The 25,322-nt window shown below is 39.5% G+C and overlaps 1 protein-coding gene across 2 annotated transcripts in view; it reads right to left on the bottom strand.

The window, feature by feature from the left end:
* The window catches only part of GAP43 (growth associated protein 43), a 96,671-nt gene that overhangs the window by 22,818 nt on the left and 48,531 nt on the right, over window positions 1–25,322 (bottom strand). For both annotated transcript variants that reach the window (XM_023213807.2, XM_023213815.2), the window contains one exon: window positions 21,866–22,463. In XM_023213807.2, the coding sequence (XP_023069575.1) occupies window positions 21,866–22,463 (598 nt within the window). The remainder of the gene's footprint in view (window positions 1–21,865; window positions 22,464–25,322) is intronic.

Here is a 25,322-nt window from a genome sequence, read left to right as displayed (position 1 = left end):
AAATCCGTCTTACTCAGCAGGTGTCAGGATGCAGCATGCTGAAGATGAATAGCGGAGGTAGAATGATTGTATTCTCATCAACTTCCTGCCAATGCCAAAGTACTTCCTCAGTAAACCAAATCTTTCCATGGTAGACAGACCCAATCAACAATTGTCCCCCTAAGATCAGGAGCAGGGAATTCCAATCCATGAGAATGGCTGCCACTTTTACAAAGACTCAGCAGTAAAGATGAAACGCAGTCTTTTATGCCTAAGTTGTCCTGCCTTCCTGCTCCTCCCATTTTCTCTTGTCATAGGTAAGGGTTGGGCAGCTGTTCCAACAATGGAGGATGGTGGTGGGAATGTTGAGGCTATGAGCAAGAAATGAAGGATTACCAGTTCAGGGCCAAATCATTATGTGTACAAACATATTTTGTTCTCTTACTTATAAACAGATTCCTATTATCAGGGGTTCTGGTCCGTAGATTTTAGTTTTATAGTTGCTTGCTGTCACCCTGGTCCCTTCCCACTTTCCTTTGGGATTGGGATTTTTCAGGTAGCACGGACACTCCCACACCCTCACCTCTCTCGCCACCTAATTACGTGTTCATTTCCTCCCTCTACCCACACTTTTCCACTCCACTTTCTAAGTTCCACCACATACAAACATAGCCCCAAAGACATAAGAAGCAGTCTTTTCTCTCACCAAAGATTGTCTACAGCTATACAAACTAAAGTTGTTTGTCTCACAGTCTTCTGCCTTTATTCTTACCAACTACAGTTAGAATCTAAGAGAAGACCTACTGGTTTTACTGGAGTAATCTGAGTCAGAAAACTATTTTCTAATTGTGCAAAGCTAATGGATGATACGGGACTTAATCCTTGGACTCTGATCATGACCATCAGAACTGGTTTTATACACACACACACACGTATTCTGTGAATTTTTATGCAGTGGTTACTTTGAAGAAATGCTCCAGTATGGAAAAACGCTCCAATCACATTGAGTTATAATCAATATGTAAGCAAATTTAGCATACTAAAAAAGGGTTACTAATAGGTAAATGCTGAGTTAACTATAATTTATACGTGGAAAATTTTAATCTGCCAGAGACTCTTTGTTAGACATTAAAGTTTCTATGATTTTGATTTGATGATTCAACATAAAAGAAAGGCAGTTCACTGCTAAGCAAAAGTGTGTTTTGCCATCTATTTCCAGTCTGGGCAGAATTCCCAGTGGTTTTGAATTTGCTAAAATGGTTCTCTGCTTTTAGAGATATATCCTTTGCATCGAAAGATAAAACAATTTCCTCCCTGTGGCCTGGACTCCATGTAGGGAGGGCTTGTGAAGCAGTGAGGCTACAACAAGGGGCTGGTGCCCTGATGCCACAGACAAAACCCAGTTATAGTTGCTGTCCAGCGACCACCATCTTCCAGTCATTAGGAGGACGGCATTATATGTAAGAACTCTATGAGTCACCAAAGAATGTACACGGACAGAGGAAGGTGAGGAAACATGTGCTTAGGTGGTGGAGAGGAAGTTCCTTCAGAACTGCCTGTTTAATACATGTGTTTGGTATCTTCACTCATTGAAAGAATTGATATTTATTGAGCATTTACTGCTTGTTCTAGTTGCTGAGAATACCATAGTGTACGAAATAATAATAAAACCAAAAATATCCTGTCTTCATGAAGCTTATATTATTATTATAAATAAATAAATGTAATGTATAATATATTAAACGGCAGTAAATGCTATGAAAATAACAAAATTGACTGGGTGTGGTGGCTCACGCCTGTAATCCCAGCACTTTGGGAGGCTGAGGTGGGTGGATCACTTGAGGTCAGGAGTTCGAGACCATCCTGACAAATATGGTGGAACCCTGTCTCCCCTAAAAATACAAAAATTAGCCGGGTGTGGTGGGTGCCTGTAGTCCCAGCTACTCAGGAGGCTGAGGCAGGAGAATCACTTGAACTCAGGAGGTGGAGGTTGCAGTGAGCTGAGATTGCACCACTACACTCTAGCCTGGGCAACAAGGGTGAGACTCTGTCTAAAAAAAAAACAAAAAACGAAAACCAACCAACAAACAAAAAAATCCTGAAAATAACAACATTGGGAAAGAGAAGGGCAAATGCTGGGATGAGGGTGGGGTGACAATATTAAACAAAGAGAAAGTTGCTTTGAGAAGGTGATATCTGAACAGATAGCTGAAGATGGTTAGAGGGTGAACTCTACAAATTTCTAGAGTAGGGAGGTTTTGAGGCAGAGGGAACAGTAAGTTGCAAATTCCCTAGACATGAGCATACATGTTTGTTGGGGTGGGGGTGGGGGTGGGGGGCAGCAAGGAAATCAGTATTGCTAGAAAAGGCCAAGAAATGGAGAGTAACAGGAGAGGAAATCCAAATGGTGACCTGGACACGGAGCTTTGAGGCCACTTTAAGGACTTGACTTTTACTGAAGTGAGATGGGTGCTAGAAAAAGTGAGATGTGCTGAGATTCTGGATATACGCTGAAGGTGGAGTCAATAAGACTTGCTCATAGATTTAATGTTGCCAAGGGAAAACAAAGGAATAATTTTAAGACATGTGGCCTAAGTATCAGGAAATGATGGACTTGTCATTGCCTGAGATGGGAAAGACTAGAGAAGGAGTAAGTTCAGAGAAAAAAGACAGAAGTTTGGTTTTCAAGGATTCAGTTTGAGGTATCGATTAGACATACAAGTTGAGATTTAGAGTAAGCAGTTGTCTCAAGTGGGGAGAGAGGTCTGGGCTATAGATGGGAGACTGGGGCTTATCACATGGTAGACAGTATTTAAACCCATGAGCTCGAGGAGATCACCAAAGACATAAATGCAAATGAAAAAAAAGAGAATGTAGAAGAGAGAAGAGGAGAGGACATCCAAGAACTAAGCTGTGGGGTAACTCAACATTTAGAAATCAGGGAAATAAAGAAGGAAGGGCAAAGGAAACTGAACGCGACTAGCCAGTGGGTTGGCAAAAATAATCAGAATTGGTAAAATCCTGGAAGAGCAGTCATGAAAGTGTTTCAAAGAGTGGAAAGTGATCAACTATGCGATACTGTTAGTAGGTCAAAGATGAGGCCTTAGAATTGGCCATTAGGTTTTGGCAATGTGGAGGTCATTTGTGAGTTCAGCTGAAGTTGTTTCACTGGATGGGGAGTAGGGGAAGTGGGTAGGAGGTAGATGTGATTGTTGTGGATTAAAAGCAGAATAGGAAGAAACAAACTGGAGGGAGTATAGACAACTCTGGTTGAGAACACGGACTCAGGAGCTAGACTGCCTGAGTTTGAATGTGTTTCCCAAATGTGATACCTCAGGCATGTTATGTGTTCTCTGTACTTTGAGTTCTCCATCTACAAACTGGGGTGTACTTACCTCATAGGGTTGCTGTGTATGGATGACACATGTAAAATGCTTAGATTATATGCTCGCTAAGTGTTAGATAAAGCAATCCATACTGTCACTTCTCTTAATTCTTAAAAAGTTGGGGGTCCTTGGAAACAAGTTCTACTTTCACTTCTGGAGACTAAAATAATAAAAAATGTTATTTGAGAAACTGTGATGAAACTTCTGGAAATGTTGGTCTATTTTAACAGTGCTTTATGACAGACTTGCATTGAACCACCTCAAGGGTGTGTCACATTCCATTTTCCAGTTAGTCTAAGGTTCCAGTTTTACAAAGCATAGTCTAAGGATCCAGAGTATTTAATGCATTTAAGGTTTTCCAAGCACTAATATTCTTTAACTCTGAAAGATCCTAAAATTTTTCTTTTCTGATCACATTAAACTTCTGTGGTAGTTTATGTAAAGCACTTTGAAATCTACAATATTCAAAAGTGTTAAGGCACTGATATTTCCATGCTATAAAAACAGTTCAGTTCAACTGGCATTCTGTCAAACAGAAGTCTTTATCAACGAACACTTCTGCACTACAATAAAAATCCACATTTGTATAATGATCCTGAAGCATTTTATGACTGTGATTACTATACTTCTAATGTTGTGTATGTTTTATTATATCCCAGATCTTTCCCATTGGAAATCCAATCATGACATGGATAGCAATTATTAATCAAAGTATTTGATAAACCAGAATGTTTCATTCCCCAGTTAACATCGGATAGCACAAAATTTACTGTAAATGTGCTGTTCCTTTTCTATCTTGAGGATACCCATGTTGAATAATAAAAAATAATTACATAAAGAGAGCAGAAATGAGACTCTGATATACTCACTAGCCCCGTGGCCTAAGATAAGTCATTTAAGTTCTCTTGCTTCTGTTTCCTCATTTGTAAAAAAGGAGCAATGATATCCCTCATCACAGGACCATTGTGAAGCTTAAACAAGAAACTCCATGTGGAGCTTTTAGCAGAAAGCCTGGCACTAGATAAGTAAATGTTATCTGTATTTTGATCATCATCGGTATTATTGTTGCTATTGTGATTATTCTATGGTGAGGGCCTGATAAGTGAAGCCAAACCAAAGACTGAGTAATTCAAAGCTATCAAATATGCATTAGGTTGGCTTCACATTTTAATTAAGGCTTGAGTTAATATTAGAAATATAGAGTCACCATTGTCTTTGTGAGGAAGCCCCGATTAATTATAGAAGCTCAATAAACATACAGGGCGTGTGATATATTCATATGGATTTGTTCCACATAGATGGCTTTGGGGTGGAGCTGGAAAAACAAGCTTTGCTTCGATTTCTAAGCTGCCTGTAACAGCAACCGCAGCCACTCAGGGCTCTCACAGCCTCCTGAATGACTGCTCCCCCCGCCCCCTGCAAGTGACAGGGGGACAAATGGCTGCTGTCTCACCACACATCTCCTCTTCCCATCTCCTCCACCCTCCGCCAGCCCACCGGGCACGTGCCAACAATGAGCTGCCTGCCTCCCTGGGATGCTCAGCTCCATTAATAAGCCCTGGAAGGCTGGTAATTGGGGATTCGTGGAGCCTGCAGTCTTTCAATAAGCCAGGTTGTTATGGAAACCAAAGGGAGACCTTCATGTCCATATTATTGATCCTAAACAAAATAAAATAAAATAAAAGTGAGGAGTTGGAAAGGATTGTCTCAATCCATCCTCTCCCCTGCCCCGCCCCAGCCCCCACCATTTTATTTTAGAAGTTCACTACCAATTTGCACACATGAGAATTCACAACTCTTCTCTCTTCTGGTTTCCTTCTCAGCACTCCCCAACCCCTTTCTTAATAACAACTGAATGTTTTTTCACCTCTAGCAGAAAAATCAGCTGAGCAGAGTACCAAAGGCACACCAGAATAGACACTCTAAATCAAATTTAACACCATAGCATTAATGCTGTTTATCTGAGCCAAGAAAATCAGCAATGAATATCAATGTGCTTTCCGCACCATTAAAATAATAATAATTCAACAGGATTTTGTAAATGGCCCCAGAGTCTCCCGTGGCTCCTACTATGTATTGTCCTGTAGCAAGACCGCCAAGCCACCACCCAAGATGAGTTGCAGTGTGTGTTGAAAGCAGGGCCCAGCTCTCAAACCGTAGGAGGAAAGGGGGGCGGCATTTTCTTGGACTACTTTTAAAAATTAGCTGACAACCTTCTTACAATAAAAATCCAATTACTCCTTTTGGTTAATAAATTCAGGCCTGATGCAAAGAAGACACCTGACAGGGAGGCCTGGAGAGAACACTAAATGAATCCAGCCTGGAGGCTGCGGTGGACCCGGAATCGCCACCTCCGTCTCTACGTTGAAAAGACGAGGACACCATTGTTTCCTGATGAGCTTCCCATTTCATCCCAGCAGAGGGCACCAGTGTAATTCTGTTCCCAGCTGTGGAGGCTGCACGGCAGGCACGTCAGGCATCAGGCGTCACTCTCCGGAAAGAAACGACCTCAGGCAAACTGCATAGCAGTGCAATAGGAACAACTATTGTGATTGGGTCCTATTTTGAAGTTAATCCTACATCAATTTTGACTTTTTGGTCCTTCAGATATGACCAAAAACTCAGTCTAGAAGTACATAAAGTCACTTTAACAAATAAGCTGAAATAATATTAATAGTCTTTGAACTGAATTCATTAAGTGTGCATTGTGCTTTGTGTACGCTTCATAGAGACATCAGGGTCATTTTGGGAGCAAAAATAATATGGTGAAGTAAAAACTTTAACCACCTTCTATTTGCTGTTGGATCTGGATCAAGACTGAAAACTTCTGACCACTTCAAGGTCCAACATGCCCTACCTTCTCCTCACTGGCACAAACTACTACCGCTGGTATCCTCACCAGTGCTTCATCATAATGCTCACTTCTTTTCTTCAGACCCAATCCACTATCGTGGCCTCTGAATTCCTTTGCCACAACTACAGACTGCAGTTTGCAAGCAGTCACAAACTTATTTTGTTCTGTACTGGTCCTGAGTCTTTTTTGTTTCTGTTTTCTTTTAAAAGCCTTACTTTTCTCCCCATCCAGACTGTAACTTTCATGACAACAGATACTCACTTTTATAACCTACATCCCTCACAATGCCTGTGTGTAATTTATATGTATTAATAAGTACAAATTAGTTGAATGACAGTAGAATACAGTCCTTGAGACATCTGGGTTTATTTATCTCCTCTATTCTGATGTTAACTCATTGTGGGACTATGGCCAGATCATGCAACTGAATCCCAGAACATGCTTCATTGTTCATTAGAACACAGGCACACACAACTTCTCCTGGAGGTTGTTCGAGCATAGTGGATCATAATATTTTTGTGCAGTGGTCCCAGTAGAGTATCTGATGAAAGACAAGGTCATTTTGCCAAGAATATCATCCATATGTACATACAGTATAATATTTTGCAAATAATCTTAGGAGATTAAAGAACCCTCCTGAAGCCCATCCAGTTCCCAGGCTTAGGCAATTTTTAAGTTTCCTTTTAGGTCTAAGACTGTAGGATTGAAATCCAAGATGTGACAAGTTATGGCTGGTATCTACCTAGAAAGAGTGTGTTAGCTATTTTCCTTAAGGTATCCCAATGTTTTCTATTGAATCCCTAGATTGCAGTTTCTGAGGGACCAATTACATGAAGCCCAAATTAAACCCAACATCACTACCTGGTGGCCTTGGCTGACTTCCAGGCTCAATCATTACTGATAATGTAAGAACTTGGTAATGTTGCTGAGCTACAAGGTAGGCCAAATAGAATAGTCTCTGACTCCCAGAGGAGACTGCAAATCATTATGTGTCTCTCTTGCTGGCCATAAATCATGTCCTATTTGCACATTAATTTCCTTCATAAAACCAGGTGTAGTACCAAAGAAAAAAAAGTTTCCCAATAACCTCAGCTGAAAGGAACAGGAACAATGGTGACTTTCTATTAGGCACTTACTATGTGTTCAATAAAATACCATAATAGACACTTTTTATGCATGATCTATTTAATACTGACAACCACCAAGTTCAGCAATGAAGATATTTTATTTCACAATGACAAAGCTGATGTTGAGTTAATGGCATAGAGCTCGTTAGGGACTGGACCTTTGATTCAAACATAGATAGGTCTGATTCCAAGACCTCTCTGATATTTTTCCTGCACTGCAGGCCTCCAAGCAAGAGATTTGGCTAAATTCATGGTTGTTGCAATTTTGTCTATTGCTGCAGTATCCATTGGATAATATATTTGTCTTTTGTATTACTTTGAATACAAAATAATACTTTGAAATACTTTACTTTGGGTCACTGAGAAACCACTGTTCTCTTTATTTGCTGGATGAAATAATTTCTTCCACTATTCTACCCGTAAGAAGATGACAGATTATCCATGCTTTTACCATCTTCAATTTTAAGATTTGCCCAGAGGATCTTCATATGGGGAGAGGAGAGTATGAAGATGAGAAGTGATTATTTCAGATTATCAGAAAAAAACTAAGGCAAAATGATATTAATTGAGGACCTATTCTATACCTGATTCTTTAGATATGTTACATCATTAAATCCTCACCACAACTGTTTAAGGGTAATATTTTCATCTCCATCTTATAGATGAAGACATTGAAGGTTACACAAATCATTAAAACCATGCAGTGAGGAAGCTGGGGTTGAACTCAGAACTGTCCAGTTCCAAGACTGTTTCTCTATGAGGTGTTCAAAGTTAAAAATGTTTCCGAAACATGCCTTGTAATCTGAAACTTCGCATCGAAATACGCCTACAATTAAAATCGTGACATTTTCTTTTCCTCTCTGGAAGCAAGCAGAGACAACGTCTCTTGGTTTGTTGAGGCAGCACTGGCTAGGGAGTGAAGCTGCAGAAGGGCTCAGACAATGATGGGCAGGGGGTGGAGGGGGTCTCTCCTAGGGGAGCTGTGCCCCATCTGCCACTTAGATCTGCTCAAAGACAGAAAATCCATTTGCCAAGGAACCCTTTAGGGCCTGCTGTTTGTGAAGCCAAGAACAGAGAGCGCTAGTGCTGGAAGATCCTGTAAAACCATCTTCTTTTACCAGCAAGGAAGGTAAATTGGCCTTGGCCATGGCCAGAGAGCTTGTCAGAAACAGAGCTACAAGAAAACCATGGCCACCTCTTGGTACTCAGCTCAATCAGTGCCTTCCCCTGCTCTTCTGCGCCCCTCTAGTCCTGTTTCTTCCACGCCTCTTGCTTTCTCGCCTATTACCCCTTCTTTCTCTTTTCTACCCTCTATTCTTTCTCCACTTTGCCCTTGCTTATTCTTTCTGCCTCCCCTGATCGATTTCTGGTCCCCTTCTGCTTTTTTTCCTCCCACTTTTTTTCTCCATTTTCTATCCCATTACTCTTCCCTCTTCTCCCTTTTCTCTATAGGAAATGAAGACTTTCTATCCACATCCCCACCTTGTTCCTCCTAAGTGCCCATCTTCCTTTTTTACATTCTGACCAATTTTCCTTCTGAATCAAATACCCTCATTCAAACTCAGAGTGTCTGGATGCCTGGGAAATATTTAGAAATGGGTCATGGAAAAGAAGTTGCTAATGTACAAAATTCCAAAGAACTGGGCTGCAAGCAATAAAAATGGACACTTGCCTGAAAAACTCTTAGCTTTTCTTGTGGGACTTCAAATTTTAAAAATTAAATGGTTCTTTCCTTTTCAAGCTGTTTATGAAAAGAAATCTCTCCATAGCTGCAATCCATATTATTGGCCAGTCAGTGGATGTCTATTGAGAGCCTTCTATGTGCTGTGCTCTATTCTGAGCACTGGGCTACCACGCAGCCTTCAAGAAATGAAAAGTCTACTGAGAGGGAGAGAAACTGAGGACAACACAGATAAACACAGTCATCTTAGGCACTAAGAATGCCATGGAGAAAATAAATTGGGTAATGTGATATAACTGTTGGCACTGGTAGGGGTAGTGCTGTTCTGACCAAATGATCAGGGAAGTCTTCTCTGAGTAAGGGACATTCAAATGGAGACCTGAGTGCCAAGAGGCAAGGGCTAAGAGGTGACCATGGGAAGCTCAAGGGAGAAAGCGAGTGCAAAGGCCCTGGGACAGGAGTAAGCTGTATGCATTCAAGAGACCTCACGAAAGCTATCAGGGCTAGAGAATGGGGAAGAAGGGCAGAGTAGAAGGACATCTGATCAGAAAGCTAACACATGAAATCACATGAGGCCTCCTAGGCTGTGGAAATAAGTTAGATTGTATTCAGGTTACAAAAAACAGGCAAGCATTGGGAGGTTTTATGTGAGGCTTTGATATGGACAGGTATAAATTCATAGCTTTGTATGAGTGGTTTTTCAAGTAGTCCCCTTAAACCCTAAGCCTACAGTGAGCATGGCATCATGGGACTTATCCCTTTTACCCAGTTGAGTTGTGTCACTTGTGATGTTAATCAATGAAGAGGAATTGAGGATGTCAGTCCGTGGAGTTAAATAAGAATTGGCCCCATTGCCCATCCATGTTTCCCTTTGGGGCACTTGCTTCAACAGAGGCACCAACAGCTATCGTCCACTAGGGCTAAGGAGTGGGAGAAAGAAAGGCGACAGATTTTTCAGAATTTTTGAGAGTGATTTTGGCCTTTAACCTTCTAGAAATCTTATTTTTGTGGGTATTTCAAAATTGTATAGATAGAATTTTTTAAGTTGTATCCCATCAGAAGGAATGCATTATTTATACAATTATGTTGCACACTGTAGTAGAACTAAAAAACATTACTGCATTATTATCCTATTTTTTAAGTTAAAGACCCAGCACCCATGGATATAATAATTTTAATAATTTGGGGCCAGGTGCAGTGGCTTATGCCTATAATCCCAGCACTTTGGGAGGCCGAGGAGGGTGGATCACTTGAGGCCAGGAGTTTGAGACCTGGCGAAACCAACATGGCGAAACCCCGTCTCTACCAAAAATCCAAAAAATTAGCCGGGCATGGTGGCACATCCCTGTAATCCAAGCTACTCAGAAGGCTGAGGTAGGAAAATCAGTTGAACCCGGGAGGCGGAGGTTGCGGTGAGCCAAGATTGCGCCACTGCACTCCAGTCTGGGTGATAGAGTGAGATTCCATCTCAAAAATAAATAAATAAATAATAAAATAATTTGGTTAGTAACCCTGGGTGAGTCATTCAAATTCCACTTGTTTATGATTTATACTACAAGTCAAATTTTAGAATTTGAGCAGTATCTGTTTATAAAATAAACAATTCAAGCTAAGTACAGAGTGGGTGCCTGCCTGAAAAGATGAGTTTTGAATTATGTTGAGTTTTAATCTTGCCAAGATTGAAGACCTTTTGAATTTGGCCTTAAGCTTAAAACAGTAATTTTTAATTATTATTAGTTAAAATGTCAAATCGAAGTTTAACCAAGATCAAGAAATAGTTTGGTAGAGGTGTAGGGAATTGTGAGATAGGACCCCAATCCTTGCTAACCTGGCCTCTGCAAAACAACCCCAATTCCCAGAAACTACTGCTGAGATGCTGCTCCATGGAACTCCAGGCTCCAGCAACACAGCTCAAAGTTCACTGATTGAGAATTCTAGAAAATAAATTTTCTTCGGGACTACTATTTGTAAAATATCTTTCAGAGAATAAATTCTGCATGGTTTTAATACCAATGGAACTAAAATTAAATGGAACAGTGTTTAGTTACCTAAAACCATGTTTAGAAGTTACTCAGACCAGTCCTATCTGCGACTAAACAATAGGACTGTAATATGAATCAATTTTCTGTTGACCTTATAAGTAATACATGTAATCTACTATATCATCAATATGGGTGCAGTTATCCATACTCATTGTAAAGATCAGCTTACAGTACAGTAAATGAGATCGACTGGCACTATTTTGTTTCTGTCCACATGTAGACAATAAGTAGCTGAGAAATTTCTTAAATGTGCATTTTTCAAACTGTACTTCAGGGCTCAGAAATGATCCACTTAGAGGGTAGGGATAGATGCAAAAAAAAAAAAAAAAAGGGATTTCTGGGCATTTTCAGTCATCTCCACGTTCCCCTATCATTCTCAACCAAAGCAGCTCTGCTTTGGGGTTTAGCGTATATATTTTAAACTCATTTGAGCAAATAGTGCCTAGGCTAACAATTTTGAAAATGTCTGCCTTCAGCAATTACTCATCTGATTTTACCTCTGTGAAGGCATTGTTTCACAATGTTCCTCCTAGCACTAAAAGCATCTTTCTCACTAAAAATTAGTATGAGGGAAGGAAATAGTCAACTCTTCCTCTGCATTAAATGTGAAATGGTTGTAAATCAATCTGAACCCTGAAATCGTCTCTGAAAAACCAGCTGAGAAGAACTATTGCCTCCATCAACATGTCTATTTTTAAATTTTCCTTCTTTTCTCATGAAAGAACATAATAATTTTCAAACTATGTTAGTCATGAGAAAGAGGTTGTAAGAAAATTCTAAAATTTAATATTTTGGGTTCCAAGATTTGAGAATTTTATATCTGATGATTACTTTTAACTCATGTTTAAAGTTCCTAAGTATCCATTTTATTATAACCTCATAAATGTAATAAATTATGCACTTTCCTTTAAAAAAGATAAAAAGCCTTTTAATGCATTAAAAAGATACAGCTCAGATCAAATTTTGAGGACAATGTACGAATTCCTTCAGTAGCAATTGTTTTTCTAATTGAACACAAGAATACCAATCCTAAACTTTACTTTTTTTCCTTAACCTTTAACAAATGTACAGTGCTCAACAGAAAAGACTGAATGGTGAAAATACTTCTCATGCGATCACATATATATGTATATAACTATGTGGTTTTACAAATGGATATTTATATGTTTTTATACTGATACATTATTTGGAAGTTGATAATTACTATTCCTAATATTTTAGAATTATCAAAATAAAAATCAAATTGCTAAAATATAATTATTTGGGGTATGCTGGAGCTGACTAACATTGGCTGCTGAGAGCAAGATATTAGCACCTCTTCCCAACTGCTTATTTGGAAATAACATATTGGTAGCCTGAAATCAGCTAGGATGGGAGTATTTATACCATAGAAATTGGCAAAAACTACAAATCAAAGCTTTTAGAGTTTTGTTTAATTTTTTGGAGAGCCAGTTTACCAGCACGCCACTGCAGATATCTCATAAAATCATAATGAATGGTTTACACCTTGGTGGCAAGAAAAATAAAACTAACATATCTTCCAATAGGGGCTAGGTTCTCCTATGAATCTATTATAATTAAACCACCAGTATCAAAAGAAGAGGAAGGAGGAAATAAAAAATCTTCCACCACTGGTTTTCCTTCTAAAAGGATTTGATTACACCAATGGGGAGAATGCTGAAACCACATTACTGAACTCTGTGCTTTCTTAGCCCTTTAAACTGGAATAGAATGTCACAAAGTGGGGCACTTTCTGTCTTTTTACCAGATACATGAAGGTGACTTTAAGTTGCAGTTTTTGTGTGGGGAAGAATCCTTTCAGCCTCCCACGGCAATGTCCCTCATGGTCTGTAATCTGAATAGCCCACAGGCTGTAGACAAATTATGTTTGCACTAAGGAGTGGGAAAGCCTGTTTACTGGTCTGTATCTCAGCACTGTTGGTTTGGGAACACATTAACAATTCACCCTATAGTGGAGCAACAGCAGGTTCAGTAGACTCTTACACACCTTGCAAAGATTACTTAATTGTGTCAGATGAGGAAAAGAAGCCAAGGAACCTGGCAGATCATTTCTTCCCTGGGTGTTCCTGTCACACACTGGCAAGGGCCACCCACAGGTCATTCATGTGGTTGGAGTGAAATTAATCACCTGCTTTCAGTAGGAAGCAGCCTTGACTTCCTCTAGTTCTCAATATGTTTCTGAATATAATGCAAAACGCTCACACTGGTCTATGAAGCCCTAAATGGTTTGAATTCTGGCAACCTCAGGGATGACATGGGCCTGAGTAACAATGGAACTTTCCAGTGAGCTTCTGTATTCATTTTCCTGGGTCAGTTTAGGATTTTCTCTACAGCATAATATTATTCATTCAAATTATTGTTATAATGCAATAATAAACAACAGGAAATGCAATAATAAACAACACAGACATGAAGCTACTTTTTCCACTGAAGGTTAAAAAGCTGCTGCAAAATTATGACCTGAATCAATTTATTTATATGTGTGTGTTAATTTGACTGAAAGGTGGTTTCTGAAGTTTTTAAATAAATGATATCCCTTTTCATTGGATGTATTTTATCCTTTAAGATTTGGCTGAGGCAACCTCTACACCAAGAACTCGTCCTGGATAACGTTCCCCAAACCAGGGTTTTAATTTTTAGGCACTATAAATTTCATCTTAGATAACTCTAGTCCCAACTCCTAGCTCTCCCCAACCCACTGTAGGTTCACAAACATGCCCTGATTACATGACCAGCCGAGAAAGGACCATTACTCTTCCCACACACCCTCAGAGAGACGAGGGGTGTTCCTGGAGTCATGGAGTCATTCTCTACTTCTTTTGGGCCCGAAGGGTGAAGAAAATGTGGAACTTACCATTCTTCCAGATTTTCCCTACAGTCTAAATTCTTGGGCAGTCCTTTCCCTACACATTGAACGTGAGTGTATACATATGTGCCTGGAAATTGGCAGAAGGGTATACTACAGGCATGGATACAGTACTTAAACATATCTAAATTATATTCTTCACTTTGTCACATACCATAGAAGAGAACATTTTTTCCAAGGCTACAGAAATGTTCATCTCCACTTTATCTGAGAGACACACACATTCATCATGCCCCAGTAAGGAGGGACCATTTTAGGTAAATGGCTTCTTGTTTCTATTCCAAATTCCAAAAGATTCTACTAACTCATACTGGAAAAACAAAATAAAACAGGGTAGCCTTCAAAAGTTATTTCACGTGTATGTGCCACCAGGATAGAACATTTATGTTGAGTATGATTTACAAAGAAAGGCAAAAAGCCTTCCTAGAATACTTTCTTCCCCTGAAGATATGTTAAGAACTACAATTTCCCTTACAAGTAGAGGGGTGTGAGATGATCAACCTGAAATATTTTAATTCTCATAATCCTCTAATTTGTGATTTGGAGATTACAAATTAGTGTGAAGATTGCTGAGTAATCACATCTAACTTGTATATCTTCCATAATACCTTTTCTCAGGACATTCGATAGCCCAATTCAGACACTTAGGCCTGTTAGCCAATTTCACTAATGGTCAAAGATCCAACTACTGTGAAAGTAGAGTTAAAAAAAAAATAAAGAATTGGAAGAGGCTTGTATTAGCTTATCCATATAATACTTTATGTTTTAATGACAGTCTACTGACAAAATTTTAAAAAGCTTATCAGATGTCTATCAGATGTATCCATTGCTCTACATAAGCATTTTATTAACCCTTGAAGCTGTTTAATTACTTTAATGAAATAAAAGCATATAGAAATACACTGATAGTGAATTAAGTGTAAGATGGAAGTGAAACTGCTGATAGCAAATGATGGCTGTCTATAGGCTATAGCCACTGTAGCTATTACAGCTACAGTTTTCCATCCAGAGACAGGGTTAGGAGGATTATAAATCAGGAGTCCAGTCATATCAGAAAACATCATTTTCAACTCTTTATATTCAATCTCAAGTGTAAGATGGGATTACAAACCTCTACTGAGATATTCTTGCTGTCTTCTGGGTCTCTAGTCTAATAACAAACTTTCTCAGAATTGACTCTTCCTAGATTCTTTGCCCCTCTATCTAAACTTCTCTACTATCAACCCCATCCCTTAAGCCCATTATCTAATAGTTAAGAAAATAAAGGACTATGGAAAAGTGAGGATGGTTGGCTAAGAAGCCATATGTCCCTCACTTCAAAGATGCCTCCCTGGTCTACCATTGCAAGATTGTCGCGCATGTGTGTGTGTGCGTGTGTGTTTGTGTGCACATGTATGTAGAGAAAAATGAAAAATATTTTATGAATGTGTATGAATATCTGAATAATAGTCTATATTTTAAGAAATATTAATTTTTAGTTCCAAATATAGTTTCACAACTTTAAAATTGGGGGAGGAACATGTCTTTCTGTTTTTCAGCTTCTTTTATGAGGTGATAGTAACAATTGAATATAAGCTATGAAAGAATGAATGAATGGCCTCAATAATTTGAGTCCTGTGACTCTGTAACACATTCCTTCATCTTGTCTTTTTTCTACTTACTCTTTTTAACTAAAGAGTTAATGAAAGGGCCAGGCGCAGTGGCTCCCACCTGTAATCCCAGCGAGGCCTAGGCAGGCAGATCACCTGAGGTCAGGAGTTAGAGACCAGCCTGGCCAATATGGCAAAATCCCGTCTCTACTAAAAACACAAAAATTAGCTGGGCATGGTGGCAGGCGCCTGTAATCCCAGCTAGCAGAGAGGCTGAGGCAGGAGAATCACTAGAACCCAGGAGACAGAGGTTACAGTGAGCCAAGATCGTGCCACTGTACTCCAGCCTGGGCAACAGAGCGAGACTCTGTCTCAAAAAAAAAAAAAAAAAAAAAAAAAAAGTTAATGATTGCTCTCTAATTTGTCTCTTCTATTAAATTCTTTAATATTTTAGTTATAAAGGTACCAGATCCTTTGGAAATGCTCTTGCAAAGGCGGGTAGACCTAAACAAGAATATAAAAATGATACCAATTCTGATAAGCTAAACTTAGGGTAGCAATTGCCTACAATAAATAAAATGACTTTCATCTGATTAAGATACTAAAATTTCAATTTTTAATTTTCAGATCCTCCCGGAATAACTGATGTATTTGATGGAGTCAGTAATACACCTGTTAAGAACAATCAATTTCAACTGATCTTTATAGCTCTCTCAGGTCTAATAAAACAGTACTTGGAGTGTTTTTGAAATAAGAATCTAAGACTCAGAACTAGTTTAATATCCCCAATAATTCTGGGGTGATAGGGGCTGTGAGGGAATTATGATCAGGAATTTTGGTAGTTACTAGATACCCATCTGTAAATGCTATCCCTAATAATTCCCAGACAAGAGTCTGGAGTATCCAATAATCCAAAGAAGAGAGATATTCTTACATTATAACACATTGCAGGGGTCCTTAGACATTTCTCTTTGTTTCTTTCAGAATATCACTTGGATAAGTGTCAGCATTCAGCATGTGACCTCTCAGACTCTCAGGGTTAGGCTTCTAGTTCAACATTGCTAGCTGTCAACAATGATTAAGTGCCATAGTCTCTCTAAAGCTAAGATTTCTCCTTGTAAAAAGGAAAGGGAAAATTACACTATTACATGACTACCACAGAGTGGTTATGATGATTAAATGGAACAATCCCCACATAGCATTCAGCACAGTGCCTGGCAGTTAATAAACGCTCATCAAGTGCCACCTATTATTAGACTTTTATATTTTAACTCTTAAAAGAAAACCTTAAAAACTAACTATCGTAGTCCCTTTTCCCGAGGATGACACAAATGAGGTCCAGAGAAGCAATAACTCTCCTAAAATCTCTCATCTTGTTGGTAGAAATATTGAGACTAGAACCCTGGTCTCTCTATTTCGGTTCAAAGATCTTTTCCCCTCATTATATTACAGGGCAGGTAGGACAGAGAATGTCCTAGTAAGGTCCTTGTTGGTATTTCCCAATAGCATCAGATCCTCACAACAGCTAAGAAAAAAAGAAAATGAAGAACCTGAGATAAAGCATAACACCTTAATAGAGAGAAAGAACTATAGGGCTACAGTTAAGGTGAGGATTTAGAGTTCTATCAGTTTGACCCTTGTTTTGTCACTGGTTGTATGTGTGGCCAGAATACCCATTTACTTTGTCCCTATTCTTGGAATACAAAAATAGAAAGAAAAATATTATCAAATGACATTGGGCTGTTGTCAAGAAAAGCCAATAAAAATGATTACTCTAGCAATATGAAAGTGCTCCATGAAAGCTTAATAATCAACAGTATTTAAGAGGTATACCACTGAGTATCTGACAGGGTGCCACGTTTTATAAACAGCATTTATGGACTTCCACAACCAAAATTTTCATTCTTTGTGAGCTGTGTATAAATTCAGGAAGTGGTTGAAACCACATTTCAAATCAAAACTGCTCATGAGGCACCCTGCCAAATAAGTGTAAATATCCTTAGAAAATCTCACATCTAACACACAGCTTGGTAGAAGTGGACCTATCTTTTGGAAAGATGAAGAATAGATGGTTACCTTGGACCTTAGGGAAACTATTGTTCTGGGAAACATAAACAATTTTTAATCCAGAAATATGAGCTGGGTGTTTCATTTTCTTACAAATAATTATCATTCTAGAAATTATAAATTTTGCTTCTATTCTCTTTGTTAATCATTTGAGTATCAGGACACACATTCTATAAAACATTTTTATAGTAAGTAGTAGACTGCATCTTGGCCCCCGAAGCACTGCTTCATTCATATTTTGTCCAAAGTGCATTGGTAGAGAGAATACCCCATACCAATTGCAGAATTTAATTGAGATTATAAATATGATTGTTTTCAATGTCATCCCCTGATTTTCATACTACCCCCACTACCAAGTAAGAATTCATTAAGGTCAAAAGACCATATCTTGTTTTTGTTTTGTTTTGTTTTGGTTTTTCTGAGACAGGGTCTCACTCTGTCACCCAGGTTGGAGTGCAGTGGCACACAATCATGGCTCACCGCAGCCTTGATCTCCTGGGCTCTGGTGATCTTCCTGCCTTAGCCTCCAGAGTAGCTTGGACCACACCACCACACTCTGCTAATTTTTTCTATCATCTGTAGAGATGGGGTCTCCTTCTGTTGCCCAGGCTGGTCTCAAACTCCTGGACTCAAGTCCTCCTGCCTCAGTCTCCCAAAGTACTAGGATTATAGGCATGAGCCACTGCATGAGGCCAAAGGATCATATCTTACTCATCTTGGTGACCCGAATACCTAGCACAGAAGAAAGTTAATATAAAGAGAAGGGAAAAAGAAAGGAAGAATAGAATAAAAGGAGAGAGAATGGGAGGGAAGGAGGGAGGAAGGAAGGATAAAAAAGAGGAGGAAGAGAGGTAGGGAGACACTCAGTTAATTTTTCTATTCAGGGAATGGAAAAAGGAAATTCCTCCCTCTTTTCTTGATCGTTACTGATGGCATCAATTTGCAAGATGTACTGAGACCATGAAAATACAATGCAGCCAAGATCAACATACAGAACATCTGAAGTCACTCAGAACTCCACTTCCAACTAGCATCAGTCAAGGACCCTGTGGCAGTCACCCAATCAATATCACTGATTGATAGCCTTCTGGATAGGTTACCTTGGTAGTACCACATTACTGAATATGACCACAGTAGAGTCCTCTACTGGGGAAAATCAATAGGCTACCATGGAGAAGAGGAGATGTAACAGAGAATTCCTTCACTGAGAGCCAGTGAGCACAGTGACACTGCTCAGCAGGAGACCTCAAGGACATAATCATTAAAGGGGGCTTGAAAGTTCTCTACTCATGGCTGAATGGGGCAGTGTCCCACAGATGTTTTAAATCCTCCTCTCCCTCTAAAGGAATCATTATCAGAGGTGCACTGAAATGTTTTGGTTCAAGGAACATAAAGAGCCGGGTAGGCAGAGTGGCAAGGTAGGGCGAGGGGGACATACTTGGAGAATTTAAAACAATGACAATAATCAACCAACTTCAAAGACCAAAATACAAATGACATCCCCCCATAATAAACAGGTTGGTAGTAAGTAGTAAAAGAAGTAAAATAAATAACATTTATAATTCCTGCAACGTTTCCATAGGTATTAAAGTAATAATCATATCTGATCTAAAATTTTTAAGCCTGATACTGACAGAAATTATTTTCTTGGATTCTCTCTTTGTACCTATTTTGCCCCTTACCCTATTGCACCCTCTTAGATTGTCTGTTCATGCCCCTCCAGGCAGCTGTAGAATCCTAAAGTAACCCATGGTAGCCACACATTTCCAAACAGTACAGCCCAATGGAAAATGCTGCTACTTTAACCCAGGTTAAAATGAAATACAGTGGAAGAAAGAGGAAATGCAGTACAGGGCACCTGGGAATTTGGACCTGATATGATGTGATAGATATCCTTGTCACCTCTACCTTCTGTAAGCCCATGAGATTCATCACAGCGGGGTAATTTGTGCTTGTCACATAGAGCAGGCAAGGCTAATAGATACCTCAATCCAGAAAGAAACGACAGGCAGCATTTCTGAATCTAACCAAGAGGACAATACCTACCCAACTCTAAGAAACAATGTAAATTGCCCTTTGTGATTACCTTCAAGTTGAACTTCACCTATTTTTTTCAATCACCTTTGAATGCACACGATAAAGTCTGATTAATTAAGATATTTTTCAGTCAGAATCTGTAACATTTAGGGCAGAGAAGAGTGCTGTTTGCTTTCACTGGCCAGACATATTTTTAATCAAATAAATGAACAGAATAAGCAAATATGCAAGAGAAATATATAAATGAGTGAAGAAATTATTATCTATAATTTAAATTTCATCAATTTATATTCACTATTTGACATTTGTTGACAACTTACTACATAAAATATTTCATTAATTCATTTGGAGTTATCATAACCTGAAAAATAATAAAACTTAATTTCTTTTAAAATATATATTAGACTTCTTACTGATTCAAGAAATCCTTCTATCAACCCAAATCATAAGCATATACCTAAAATCACATCATGTCTCTGTTTCTCACAACTTTAGAAATCCCAGCTAAAAAATATGGTCTGTGCCATGTTAGATCTGTTCTGTATTTAAAAGCACGATTAATTTCTAAGATTTATGAAAATGACACATTACATAACTTGTCTATATGCAAAGTGATTTCCAGACATTATATCTGAGGCCCAAAGCTTAAATCTAAAGAAAAGTAGCTAAGTTTTGCTTTGCTGAGTAAATTAAAACTCACACCCCACTTTTTATCACATGCCTTACCTTTTCCAGGGAAAAATTCCCATCTTCTAAACCTCAATGTCTGGCCCCTGGGACAGTTGTGTGGTTAGAATAAAGATTCAAAATGAAAAGAAGCATACGATTTATCCAGAGCTGGAATATGCTAGTAACAATGTTAATTAGTATTATCTGGCATCTTATTCACAGAAATTTAGGGATAAGATGAAAGAAGTATAGACCTAAAATATCTAGAATACCACCTACCATATTGTAGTATCTGATTTTGGAGAAATGTATATCAACGTAAATGTCCAATCATTACTTTCTCAATCTGATGGTCAGATATCAAAACATTTCTCAGACCATTCCCATGGAATAGTTTTTCTCCCAAGGAGCACACTGTGGTTCAGTCCGTATTTGGACTGTTGGATGACAAACATCATTGGTTAAACCAAGGCGCTTCCAAAGGAGTAAACCCAATCTTTTAAATGGACACAGAAGAAACTTTATCTTTGAGGATCTTTGGGGATGGAAAGTATTTATGGGTCATATTAGACTAGAGAAAGATCATGGAAACTGTTGGCCTCCTTTACCACTGTGGATGTGTTGGGGGTGAGGGAAGGATCTAGTCTCCAGGGACAAAGCTCTGTTGAATTTATCTTGCTCTGGGAATATTCCATTTCAATTCTGCACAATTGAGCAGTAATAGTGAAAACACTCCAACTTTCAAGTTACAGTTCCAAACTGAAGAGAATCCAGTACCTTTTTGTAATCATAGGAACCCTCAATTATTTATGCATATTGTAGAAAGTTGTGTCTTCAATAATAAAATGATTATTTATGTTTGACTTCACAACATATTCTGTGTTTGGGGTTTTTCTTTTGTTTTTGGCAACATCGACAGACTTATTTTCCCAATTATGTTTGACCCCAATTAATGTTACAATTAACATTCTCTCAGCATACCCACATATACACACACCACTCACCAACTGATGGTGGAGAGAATGCCCAGAAACATAATGTGAGATAGGGAAGGGTGGTCTGAGATTATACTTTTGCTGCCAGCAATTCACACACTAGATAATCTGGATCAAGAAGAGGATGGCTGTATTTATACCAGGCATTTTCCAGAGCCAAATAATCACATTAGCTAATTCCCATCCATAAAATATATGTAGCCTCAGTAATTACTTATTAAACTAAGTCTATCAGCACACAGAATACTTTTTTAAAGCAGATTTATCTAGTTTGACTGCATATGTCTATCCAATTAAGATAATTGTCAGATCTTTCTAGTACTGGCTGCTACATAGACCTGCCTGAGTCCTCTCTCAGGCATGGAGATATTTGGGAATGTAACCTTAGCTCTTAGTCCTGCCACTTTGGGAAATTAAGCACAGCTTCCCTTGATTTCTGGAAAACACCTTCTAGACTTTTTCCTCTCCCTCGATGACCCAGGTGGCCTGGCCTTCCGAATAGCAACTCCCCTCCCCATCCACCCACTGCATCTGACCCTCGCGGTTGCTCACCTATGTTCTCTTCGGCTTGGCTGCTCTCCCCAGTCTCCGTTGGAGGCTGGGCTGTTGCCTTGGCAGCAGCATCCTCTGCAGCAGGGGTGGTGGCAGCAGCAGCAGTGACAGCAGCAGGCACATCGGCTTGTTTAGGCTCCTCCTTGGCTGGGGCATCTTCGGCCTTGGAGGACGGCGAGTTATCAGTGGAAGCTTTAGTGGCACTTTCTGTCTCAGCTGAGCCGGCCTTCTCCTCTGAGGATGCAGGAGCCTGGGGGGCTGCCTGCTCTGTGGCAGCATCACCCTCTCCCTTCTTCTCCTCGGAAGGAGTTTCTCCCGCTTTGCCGGGTTCATCAGGCTTGGAGCCAGTGGCTGGGGCTGCCTCGGTAGCAGTGGTGCCTTCTCCCTTCTTCTCCACCCCATCGGCAACAGGGGCTTCATCCTTCTTATTTGCGTCAGCCTCAGCAGCTTGAGCATCATCCTTCTTCTCTCCTTTGAGCTTTTTCCTCGTTATGTGTCCACGGAAGCTAGCCTGAATTTTGGTTGCGGCCTTATGAGCTTTATCTTCTGGTTTGATACCATCTTGTTCGATCTTTTGGTCCTCATCATTTTTTTCAACCTTTGTGGAGAAAAAAGGGGAAAAAAAGGAGAGGGCTCCAGTGATGTTCTTCTCCTTTAAATCTCAGCATTCAACAAATATTTATTAAGTGATTTATTTTGTGCCAGGCACTGTTTGTGGAGTTAAGAATTCAACAGTACTCTGGAAGTTCAAGTCAAGCCTCATCTTTCTCCCACAGTATTGTATGGGAAAAGTAATGTCCTTTGGACCTTCCAGAATCACTGGCAACTATTTTTTTTTTTTTTTTTGAGTTAGAGTCTCAGTCTGTCACCCAGGCTGGAGTGCAATGGCGTGATCTTGGCTCACCACAACCTCCACCTCCCAGGTTCAAGCAATCATCCTGCCTCGACCTCCCAAATAGCTGGGATTACAGGAATGTGCCACCACACCCGACTAAGTTTTGTATTTTGTAGAGACAGGGTTTCACCACATTGGCCAAGCTGGTCTCAAACTCCTGACCTCAGGTGATCCACCCACCTCTGCCTCCCAAAGTGCTAGAATTACAGGTGTGAGCCACCGCAACCGGCCACTGGCATTATTGTCTACGTATTTCCTTTCCCCAGCTCAATGTTGCTCCACGTCAAACTTAAACCAGCCTCTTTTTTAGATGTACTTTGACAACTCAAATCACATTTACAGGCTGGGTACAGTGGTTCACACTTGTAATCCAAGCACCTTGAGAAGTGAAGGCAGGAGGAACTTGAGCCCAGGAGTTCGAGACCATCCCTGGCAACATAGTGAGACCCCATCTCTACAAAGCTGGGTGTGGTGGCATGCACCAGTGGTCCTGGCTACTCAGGAGGCTGAGGCAGGAGGCTCACTTGAGCCTACAAGGTAGAGGCTGCGTGAGCTGTTGTTGTGTCATGGCACTTAAGCCTCGGTAACAGAGTAAGACCCTGTCTCAAAAAGCAAACAAACCAGAAACAAAAACAAAACACGAATCACATTCACCCCAGGTTTTTATCAAAGAGCTCTGAAAGATACAGGGTTTTCAGGGTTTTTGAGAAGGACTTTGTATAAAACTTCATGGTTTAAAAAAATATTATGCAAAAGTCTACTTTCCCCCCAAGTTTTAAGCCTGATAAGGAAATTAATAAATTCAAGACAAACAGTATAGTAAAAGTTTAAACCATAAATCCCATCAGGATTTTATGTAAAATGTAAATGAGTTCCAGGTCTTTAAGGGATTTGTTCAGAATGTGACAACTTACAATGCTGGTCACAAAATAACATCTAACTTTCTCTTGCGTGTGGTCCAACATTAATAATAAACATACCAAACCTTCAAAATCTGAATAAAAAAAGACCATTATTCCTGAATTTTAAAAAATGATGGGAAACACTGTTTCTCCTTTTGAAAAAGCAACATATATTCACTAAATCACAATTCCTTATTCCCAAAGCAATTGGGAACCTAAAATGTGTTCATATTATCATCAATAGAGCCATCTTAGTACTAAAGACAAGATACTAGCATATAGAATTTTACCTTTTGATGGCAACATTTGTAGCTTAATATATGCTGCAAATGACTATTTTCCACATGAAAATTAAATCAGAGGATAGGAACAGCAGGTATGGTCATAGAAAGAATCGTGGAGGCAAGTACACAAAATTCTATACAGTTCTATTGTTTACCATGGTGCCCCAACATGCCTACTGACAGTCTCCATTCTTAAATTTCTTTAACTTTCGAGCATTGAACTTTTGTTCACTTTTGTGAACACTGTTCTAGCAGAAACAACAACAAAGAACAGCACAGCAACTTTCCCTCAAAAGACCACTAATAAAAGAGTGTTTATCATGTAACATGTTCGGAGCCTGTTCTCAATCTCGGATTGGCCTTGACCTTTGCTCCAGTTTAGGAGGTAAGCTAATACAGAACAACTCAGGACAAGTTTTCCACCTGTCAAACCAGCTCTGCCCCACTGACCCAGCTCCTGCTAATCATGATGTGGGACTGTTAGACATTCTTTGGACAAGCATACAGACCTGTTGCTGCATAGGATCATCAACATACCAGTGGATACACAAAAGTATTTTTGAAAATGAGCTACATGTAAGAGTAAAAGCAGGTTTGATAATTTTCTCAGTCAAATTCAAGTCAACTTTTCTTTCTTCCTTAGTTAACCATCCACGAAGATTAAAGGAATAAGTGAAAAGCACTTTGGAGAGGCTCGTCCTGCTCCCTCCTCCACTACTCAGTTCTCTGATGTACTATCACCTTCTCGCTACCCTGCTGCTCTTGATGACTCCTACTGGGACGAGCACAGCCCAATCTGAGACACGGGAGCAGCTGTCCCTGCCAGGAGCTCTCTGCTCAGAGATGGAAGCATAACCCTGTAAAATTAACAGTTGTGAATGGAGCATGGAGCCAAGATGTTGAGAATTTATTTTACTCTATCTTGAGTTTTCTGAATGAAGCACCATCTTGTATGTTAGGACACCTGCACTTGGGTATTGATGCCAACTGGTTCTTTAATGCAAATACTGTTCTTTGTGAAAGTAGACAAGTCAATTGTTTCAGAAGGGGCAGGCGTCCACAACAGGCTCTCTAGTGACTCAAGAAAGCTAAAATTTTAGAGCTCTGTCTTTTCTTTATGAACATAAGGCATAGGGGGATGAAACTCTTGAAAAGCTGGAAATCACAAAGAGAAGGAAGCTGAGAGTCTACATGATATAAAGAAAGAAACTACATGGATAAAGAAAGGGCTCTCAATTTTCTCTCTCCTTCCTCTTTCTCTCTCTCTCTCTCAATTTTTTAAAGCATCTGCAACTCTGATTTTCTAAAAAATCAGAATTTAAGCTTCTGAACACAGAATCTATGTTAGAATGACTTTTTAGAAAGACTAGACTAGG

The sequence above is a fragment of the Piliocolobus tephrosceles genome, chromosome 2, assembly GCF_002776525.5.
Source record: "Piliocolobus tephrosceles isolate RC106 chromosome 2, ASM277652v3, whole genome shotgun sequence".
Taxonomy (NCBI): Eukaryota; Metazoa; Chordata; class Mammalia; order Primates; family Cercopithecidae; genus Piliocolobus; species Piliocolobus tephrosceles.
The sequence above is the reverse complement of the archived record's forward strand: the minus strand, read 5'-3'. Positions and strand labels throughout refer to the sequence as shown.